Source organism: Pollachius pollachius, assembly GCF_949987615.1.
Source record: "Pollachius pollachius genome assembly, chromosome: 6".
In the NCBI taxonomy this organism is placed as follows: Eukaryota; Metazoa; Chordata; class Actinopteri; order Gadiformes; family Gadidae; genus Pollachius; species Pollachius pollachius.
The window spans coordinates 150,001-159,424 of record NC_136939.1 but is presented as its reverse complement, the minus strand read 5'-3'; the positions used below and the strand labels follow the sequence as shown (position 1 = coordinate 159,424).

The 9,424-nt window shown below is 52.6% G+C and overlaps 1 protein-coding gene across 1 annotated transcript; it reads left to right on the top strand.

Annotated features, from left to right (window-relative positions):
• Positions 1-691: 691 nt before the first annotated feature.
• On the top strand, positions 692-7,502 carry rtn4rl1a (reticulon 4 receptor-like 1a; the record flags this gene model as incomplete). The annotated part of the gene is made up of 3 exons (XM_079738959.1): positions 692-755; positions 2,237-2,691; positions 6,016-7,502. The coding sequence occupies 3 exons, from the start codon at positions 692-694 to the stop codon at positions 6,913-6,915; spliced, it is 1,419 nt and encodes a 472-aa protein (XP_079595085.1). The 3' UTR covers positions 6,916-7,502.
• Between the last annotated feature and the right edge of the window lie 1,922 nt (positions 7,503-9,424).

Genomic DNA, 9,424 nt, shown 5'->3' with positions numbered 1-9,424 from the left:
CCGGGAGCAGGAGAAGAAAAGCCACTGGGGCTGTTGTTGTCAGCTGTGATGGAAAGGTCAACCTCGTCTAATGAGACTGCTCCCACAACGCTGCTGTAGAAATGTCACACGTACACACGTACACACGTAAGCACACACACACATTGGCGCCGGTGAGACGTAGATGTTGATGGGAAAATGTAATCAGAGTGAGAGAAAGAGACAGAGTCACAGATAGAGAGAGAGAGATACTGAGTCAGAGAGAGAGAGAGAGATAGACACTGAGTCACAGAGAGAGAGATGGAGAGATAGAGAGAGACAGGGAGAGAGAGACACTGAGTCACAGAGAGAGAGATGGAGATAGAGAGAGAGACAGGGGGAGAGAGAGAGATACTGAGTCAGAGAGAGAGAGAGAGAGAGAGAGAGCGATACTGAGTCACAGAGAGAGAGATAGAGAGAGAGGATTTGTTATCTGACTCTTATTGTGGCAGAAGGTGGGTGCTCACTTGTCAGCACATTGATTTCCTGTGGCCTTTAAATGGCTAATCAAGGGAAAATAACACACAGGATGGCGTGCTGAAATGGAGGTGTGTGTGTCTGTGTGTGCGTGTGTGTGTCTGTGTGAGGTTTATGCCTATGATGAGTGCATGCAGACATCTATTTATGTGATGGTTATTTACAGTTTGTTTGTGCGTTGTTTACTTGTGCAATGATGCGGGCGCAGAACGGCATGCTGGGAAGAGGAAGACCAACTGGGCCCGATTGGTCCAAACCACGTCAGGTGATTCTCTGGCGAACACAGAGACTCTAAAGACCCCCCATCGGTCTGAAGGCTCGGGGCGGGGGGGGCTCATATGGTCAGCCCCCCGTTCAGCATGAAGACCGGAGACACTGGGATTAGGGTTAGGGTTCATGATTAGGGTTAGGGTTAATGAATAGGGTTAGGGTTAATGAATAGGGTTAGGGTTAATGAATAGGGTTAGGGTTAATGAATAGGGTTAGGGTTAGGGTTAATGAATAGGGTTAGGGTTAATGAATAGGGTTAGGGTTAGGGTTAATGAATAGGGTTAGGGTTAATGAATAGGGTTAGGGTTAATGAATAGGGTTAGGGTTAGGGTTAATGAATAGGGTTAGGTTTAGGGTTAATGAATAGGGTTAGGGTTAATGAATAGGGTTAGGGTTAAGGTTAATGAATAGGGTTAGGGTTAATGAATAGGGTTAGGGTTAATGAATAGGGTTAGGGTTAAGGTTAATGAATAGGGTTAGGGTTAATGAATAGGGTTAGGGTTAATGAATAGGGTTAGGGTTAATGAATAGGGTTAGGGTTAGGGTTAATGAATAGGGTTACGGTTAATGAATAGGTCCCATGCCCTCAATAAGTGTGTGTGCATCTGCGCGTGTTCATGTGTGCAGGGTGTGTGTGCGTCTGCGCGTGTTCATGTGTGCGTTGTTGTTCACTGGCTCCTTTGTTGTTGAGTTTTGTTCACAGAGAACAGAGGAGGCTGAAAAATTCACTGAGGTCTCACATTATTCTGTCTGTTTTCTTTTGTTCTCCTCCTACCCACATCTCCTCCTTCCTCTCCTCTCATCACACCTTTCTCCCCTCCTCCTGCTACCTTCTCTCATCTTTTCTCCTCTCCTCTTCCTCTCCCTCCTCCTCCTCTCCCCTCCTCCCCCCCTCTTCCTCTCCTCTCCCCTCCCCCTCTCCCTCTCCCCTCCTCTCCCCTCCCCCCTCCTCTCCTCCCCTCCTCCTCTCCTCCTCCCCCCTCCCCCCCTCCTCTCCTCTCCTCCTCTCCCCTCCTCCTCCCCTCCTCTCCCCCCCTCCTCCTCCTCTCCCCTCCTCTCCTCCCCCCTCCTCCTCTCCTCTCCCCTCCCCCCCTCTCCTCCTCCCCCCTCCTCCTCTCCCCTCCCCTCCTCCTCCTCTCCCCTCCTCCTCTCCTCCTCCTCTCCCCTCCTCCCCCCTCCTCTCCCCTCCTCCCCCCCTCCTGTCCTCCCCCTCTCCCCTCCTCCCCCCCTCCTCTCCTCCTCCTCTCCCCTCCTCCTCTCCCCTCCTCCCCCCCTCCTGTCCTCCCCCCCTCCTCTCCTCCTCCCCCCCCTCCTCTCCCCTCCTCTCCTCCCCCTCTCCCTTCCTCCCCCCCTCCTCTCCTCTCCCCTCCTCCTCTCCCCTCCTCTCCCCCTCCTCCTCCTCTCCCTTCCTCCTCCTCTCCCCTCCTCCCCCCCTCCTCCTCTCCCTTCCTCCCCCCTCCTCCTCTCCTAGGTTGGGGTGGGCTGGAGCTTCTGCTGCTGCTGTGTGGCCTGGAGTTCTCCCAACCCTGCCCGCGTCACTGCATCTGCTACACCTCCCCCAGCACCGTCTCCTGCCAGGCCCACAACTTCCAGGCGGTTCCGGAGGGCATCCCGGCGCAGAGTGAGCGCGTCTTCCTACAGAACAACAAGATCCAGCGGCTGCTGCAGGGCCACTTCTCCCCCACCACCGCCATGCTGTGGCTGTACTCCAACAACATCTCCTACATCCAGCCCTCCACCTTCCACGGCTTCGACCGGCTGGAGGAGCTGGACCTGGGGGACAACCGCCACCTGCGTGCCCTGGCAGGGGACACCTTCCGGGGGCTGGGTCGGCTGCACGCCTTGCACCTGCACCGGTGCGGGCTGGTCACCCTGCCGGCCGGACTGCTTGAGGGCCTCAGCAGCTTGCACTACCTCTACCTCCAGGTCAGCTGCTCTCTGGGTGCTGGTCCACACCCACAGCCTGGTGGATCAAGGCTGGATCAGACCTCACTAACATTGACCAACAAGGTGCCACTTTACACCCGGCAGTTATCTGCATAAAAGCGCTACTTTACCTTTTAGTGAAATGAGGGGAGGCGGCGATGCCCCAAGACGGCAGGGAGCAGCGTTCTAACAGCGTTCTAGCAGAGTTCTACCAGCGTTCTAACAGCGTTCTAACAGCGTTCTATCAGTGTTGTCCTCCACCAGAAGCCCACCGCTAACGGGGAACAGGCGGTATTGATGAGCTATTATGGGATGTTGCGTCAATAAGTGCAGTAGAGGCCTGTTTGTTCACAGAGAAGAAGGGTCCATCTCCAGTTGAGGTGTCCAGTGTGTCCTCCATTGCGGCTGGCAGAAAAATCCATACTTATGGACATTGAACGGCGTGCTGAAGTTCTGCGTGTGGCATCAAGCTCAATAAGAACGTGGACTGGAAGAGGTTCACGACTATCTGGCCGTCTATAAATGACCCCTAAATTCTTCTGAACAGCCGAAAGATTAATCATGTGCTCCTTTTTTTATTTTACTGCCGTGTGTTAGGGTTAGGGTCGTGTGTTAGGGTTAGGGCGGTGTGTTAGGGTTAGGGTCGTCTGTTAGGGTTAGGGCCGTGTGTTAGGGTTAGGGTCGTCTGTTAGGGTTAGGGCCGTGTGTTAGGGTTAGGGTCGTCTGTTAGGGTTAGGGTCGTCTGTTAGGGTTAGGGTCGTCTGTTAGGGTTAGGGCCGTGTGTTAGGGTTAGGGTCGTGTGTTAGGGTTAGGGCCGTGTGTTAGGGTTAGGGTCGTCTGTCAGGGTTAGGGCCGTGTGTTAGGGTTAGGGTCGTCTGTTAGGGTTAGGGCCGTGTGTTAGGGATAGGGTCATGTGTTAGGGATAGGGTCGTGTGTTAGGGTTAGGGCCGTGTGTTAGGATCAGGGTCGTGTGTTAGGGTTAGGGCTGTGTATTAGGGTTAGGGCCGTGTGTTAGGATTAGGGTCATGTGTTAGGGTTAGGGTCGTGTGTTAGGGTTAGGGTCATGTGTTAGGGTTAGGGCTGTGTGTTAGGGTTAGGGTCGTGTGTTAGGGTTAGGACCGTGTGTTAGGGTTAGGGTTAGGGCCGTGTGTTAGGGTTAGGACCGTGTTAGGGTTAGGGCGGTGTGTTAGGGTTAGGGTCGTGTATTAGGGTTAGGGCCGTATGTCAGGGTTAGGTCCGTGTGTTAGGGTTAGAGTTAGGGCCAGGACCGTGTGTTAGGGTTAGGGCCGTGTGTTACTGTTAGGGTCGTGTGTTAGGGTTAGGGGCATGTGTTAGGGTTAGAGATAGGGTTAGGGCCGTGTGTTAGGGTTAGGGCTGTGTGTTAGTGTTAGGGTCGTGTGTTAGGGTTAGGACCGTGTGTTAGGGTTAGGGGCGTGTGTTAGGGTTAGAGATAGGGTTAGGGCCGTGTGTTAGGGTTAGGGCCGTGTGTTAGGGTTAGGGCCGTGTGTTAGGGTTAGGGCCATGTGTTAGGGTTAGGGCCGTGCGTTAGGGTTAGGGCCGTGTATTAAGGTTACGGTTAGGGCCGTGTGTTAGGGTTAGGGTTGTGTGTTAGGGTTAGGGCCGTGTGTTAGGGTTAGGGCCGTGTGTTAGGGTTAGGGCCGTGTATTAAGGTTACGGTTAGGGCCGTGTGTTAGAGTTAGGGTTAGGGCCGTGTGTTAGGGTTAGAGCTAGGGTTAGGGCGGTGTATTAGGGTTAGGGTCGTGCGTTTGGGTTAGGGTTAGAGTTAGGGCCGTGTGTTAGGGTTTGGGCCGTGTATTAGGGTTAGCGTTAGGGTCGTGTGTTAGGGTTAGGGCCGTGTGTTAGTGTTAGGGCGGTGTGTTAGGGTTAGAGTTAGGGTTAGGGCCGTGTGTTAGGGTTAGAGCTAGGGTTAGGGCGGTGTATTAGGGTTAGGGTTGTGCGTTTGGGTTAGGGTTAGAGTTAGGGTTAGGGACGTGTGTTAGGGTTTGGGCCGTGTATTACGGTTAGCGTTAGGGTCGGGTGTTAGGGTTAGGGCCGTGTGTTAGGGTTAGGGTCGTGTGTTAGGGTTAGGGCTGTGTATTAGGGTTAGCGTTAGGGTCGTGTGTTAGGGTTAGGGCCGTGTGTTAATGTTAGGGCGGTGTGTTAGGGTTATAGTTAGGGTTAGGGCCGTGTGTTAGGGTTTGGGCCGTGTATTAGGGTTAGCGTTAGGGCCGTGTGTTAGGGTTAGGGCCGTGTGTTAGTGTTAGGGCGGTGTGTTAGGGTTATAGTTAGGGTTAGGGCCGTGTGTTAGGGTTAGAGCTAGGGTTAGGGCAGTGTATTAGGGTTAGGGTCGTGCGTTTGGGTTAGGGTTAGAGTTAGGGTTAGGGCCGTGTGTTAGGGTTAGGGCCGTGTGTTAGGGTTAGGGCCGTGTGTTAGGGTTTGGGCCGTGTATTAGGGTTAGCGTTAGGGTCGTGTGTTAGGGTTAGGGCCGTGTGTTAGGGTTAGGGCCGTGTGTTAGCGTTAGGGTCGTGTGTTAGGGTTAGGGCCGTGTGTTAGGGTTAGGGCCGTGTGTTAGGGTTAGGGCCGTGTATTAGGGTTAGGGTCGTGCGTTTGGGTTAGGGTTAGAGTTAGGGTTAGGGACGTGTGTTAGAGTTAGGGCCGTGTGTTAGGGTTAAGGTCGTGTGTTAGGGTTAGGGCCGTGTGTTAGGGTTAGGACCGTGTGTTAGCGTTAGGGTCGTGTGTTAGGGTTTGGGCCGTGTATTAGGGTTAGCGTTAGGGTCGTGTGTTAGGGTTAGGGCCGTGTATTAGGGTTAGCGTTAGGGTCGTCTGTTAGGGTTAGGGCCGTGTGTTAGGGTTAGGGCCGTGTGTTAGGGTTAGGGCCGTGTGTTTGGGTTAGGGCCGTGTGTTAGGGTTAGGGTGGCGCTGCGTATTGTTAGATGGCTAGCCTTGTGAGGAGTTTGCTAACAATTGTATAATGATGCAGACGCTAATTTCCATAACAATATATTCATAAACACTTCATAAGAGAATCAGGGTTCATTTAATCAGTAAAAAATACTTTTGTTCGTCTCTCTCTCTCTCTATCTATATACATTTATAAAATGACTATATGATAATTCATCCAATTTTATTTAAGCAGTTTCTAACAAGCTTTCGTCTTATTCACCCTAACCTCAGTGAATAAAAAGAAAAACACTATTCATACAAATATGACACCGTTAGTGAATAGAGAAAATACAATACGATTAAATATTAAAATAAGTCCCATGATTAGCTTTAACATAGCCCATCGTAATCCACCTCCTTCACCTTTCCACCCACCCCCAGGACAACCAGCTGGAGTACCTGGAGGACGACCTCTTCATCGACCTCATGAACCTCAGCCACCTCTTCCTCCACGGCAACCGGCTCTGGAGCCTGCGGCAGAACACCTTCAGGGGCCTGGGGGCGCTGGACCGGCTGCTGCTGCACCACAACCGGCTGCAGTGGGTGGACCGCCAGGCCTTCCACGACCTGCGGCGCCTCACCACGCTCTACCTGTTCAACAACTCCCTGACCCAGCTGGCGGGCTCCAGCCTGGGCCCACTGGTCTCGCTCGAGTACCTGCGGCTAAATGACAACCCCTGGGAGTGTGACTGCAAGGCGCTGTCCCTCTGGGAGTGGCTGCGCCGCTTCCGGGGCTCCACCTCCACGCTGGCCTGCCGGTCGCCCCCGGAGCTGGCCAACCAGGACCTGAAGGCAATGAGGAAGGAGCAGCTTCCCAGCTGCCCCGCCGCCGAGGGCATGGGCCGCGGAAGGGGTGGAGGTGGAGGAGGAGGAGAAGGAGGCGGGGACCAGCAGGGGGAGACTCTCAACCACCTGAACCGCCACCGCAACCACCACAACCCCCACCAGCGGCCCTACCTTCCCCACGGCGACCAACACCTCCTGCCCTCCCCCTCCCCGCTGCCCCGCCCGCCCAAGGGGGGGCGGAGGAACTGCACCCGCCGGGGCCGCAAGGGCAAGGGGGGGGGCAACGAGGTGGAGGGGGGCGACAAAGACTACGCCCCGGACGGGGGCAAAAACGACCCATCGCTCCACCCCAGGAGGAAGAACAAGTGCATCCCGAGAACTTCGGTGGACCCGCCCAGAGGGGTGCTGAGAGCCAATAGCAGGGCACCGCTGCACCTCCTTGCGTCTCCATTGGCTGCGTGGCTCCTGTCGGCCGCTGCTCTGATCCTCTGCTGAGCGCTGTGGAGCGGTCCGGCCGCGGACCTCGCCTGGTCCTGGTCCTCGTTGGTCGTGTGTTAGTGACAGGTGTCAGCGGCGTTATCCATATCTAGTGCAACACCATGTTTGATACGGTGATCAATAAAGACTTCCTGTCAAGATGACTGGAGTCGATTTAGAAATGAGTTTGTGAGGGGGAGAAATAACTCTTATTTTAAAACGTTGGTGGTACCAAATCTGTATATCATGTATTTAACCCCTTAACCCCTCACACATCACCTTGGCTTTATGTCGAACAAAGCACAATATCAATCAAGCATTTCAGTGATTTCCATGTTTGCTCCACTGAACATAACGTGACGCGGCCGACAGCGCGGCCTTCCTGATGCACTTCATCTCCTCTCTAAATGGTCCTGTGTCGTTTCACTCTAGCAGGCTGTGCCTAGTGAGACTTGAGATCCGCCCAATAAAGCACATCCTCAGGATGTTGGACCGTCTATAGAACCGGCAGTACCTGAGCCTGCTGCTGCCACATCCATCACAAAGCCACGCCAGCAAGCGAGAGTGTGAGAGTAAGTGAGAGACACAGAGAGACAGAGAGAGAGAGCCAAGTGATTCATCAATTAATGTCACTATGCAGACAGGCAGGAGTGGATGATGGTTTACTCCTCAGCCTGACATCGAATGTGATAGAGGCTTGTTTAAGTGTCCTGGACTTTGAAGTCCAACCAAAATAAGTTGAGGGCCGAAGCCAACGAAGGATCTGCCCACACTCTGACTGCCGTCCTGTCTTCATGAAGCCTTTCGGTGAGGGGGAGGCTGAATGGCAGCAAGGTGTCCCGTTTGAGGGGAAGACCCCAGTGTGTTAGGGTTAGGGCTAATCCCAGAGTGTTTCTGGACCCCAGTTGGGGACGTTGTTCCCGGGGAGAGCAGGACTAGCAGGTCTCTACGATCCACCGTCCCCCACAACCCAAAGCTCTTTGACACCGGACAATGAAGCACCTCTTGCACCACAAAGTCTTTCAGATACAAAACTCAGAAATATATATATATATATATATATATATATACATACCGGAGAGATCGATTTTATTTTTAGATTTTTTCCCGCTTGGGATCAGAAGTGCTAAAGTGAAGGGTTAGGGTAACCTAGCCCCACCTGAAGGCAGAGGTTAGGGTTAGGGTTATGGTTACCTAACCCCACCTGAAGGCAGAGGTTAGGGTTAGGGTAACCTAGCCCCACCTGAAGGCAGAGGTTAGGGTTAGGGTTATGGTTACCTAACCCCACCTGAAGGCAGAGGTTAGGGTTAGGGTTATGGTTACCTAGCCCCACCTGAAGGCAGAGGTTAGGGTTAGGGTTATGGTTACCTAGCCCCACCTGAAGGCAGAGGTTAGGGTTAGGGTTATGGTTACCTAGCCCCACCTGAAGGCAGAGGTTAGGGTTAGGGTTAGGGTAACCTAGCCCCACCTGAAGGCAGAGGTTAGGGTTAGGGTTACCTAACCCCACCTGAAGGCAGAGGTTAGGGTTACCTAGCCCCACCTGAGGACGTAGGGTTAGGCTTACACCCAACCGGAGAACTCTGGGAATCACCCCTCAAGGAGAACCAGGAGCAAATGGAAAACTGCCAGTCACCATTTTGTGTCAATGTGAAGGAAGAATACGTCTTTACATATAGATATAGATATTTATATCTAGACCTATATCTATATATATAGATAAATATCTTGATATAAATGATATCTATATCTAATATATATATATATATATAAGACAATAATATAGATCTAGATATAACTATATATCTGTATGAATATTATATATATTTAAAAACTATGATCACGACTTGACTTGAAGCAACTCAATGTAGAAAATAAATGATACAAACACAAAGTTGGGTCTGTACTCCATGCAGCGGCCTGGACCTCATGAGGTGGTCTGTAGCCCGGGGGGCCGTGGCAACCCCTCCATGCAGAGGCCCAAGGGGGAGCGGGGCACCGGGGGCCCCGACGAACCCCTGCAGACCGGGGTGATGTTCTTTGACTCGTGACCTGTTGTTCTTGTGGGGGTGACTTTTGTAATTAAAATGAAACACAAAAGGCAGAAAAAAAAACTAACACGGGAGAAATGTCCTCTCTGTGGTGCAGACCCAGGCTGCCTCTCTTTTTTATTGACATTGTTTCTCTGTTCCTCTTTTTCTTTCTTTCTTTTTATATTTCTTTAACTTTCACTGACTCATCCCAGACATACTGTACACTGTTTGACTAACCCTAACCCTAACCCTATCCCCCCCTAGCCCTAACCCTGACCCTAACCCCTAACCTTAACCCTAACCCTGACCCTAACCCCTAATCTTAACCCCTAATCTTGACCCTAAACCCCTAACCCTAACCCCTAACCCTGACTCTTTCCCCTAACCCTAACCCTAAGGCTGTCCCATAACCCTAACCCCTAACCCCTAACCATTAACCCGAACCCTGAACCTAACCCTAACCCTGACTCAAACCCCTGACACTGACACTAAGCCTA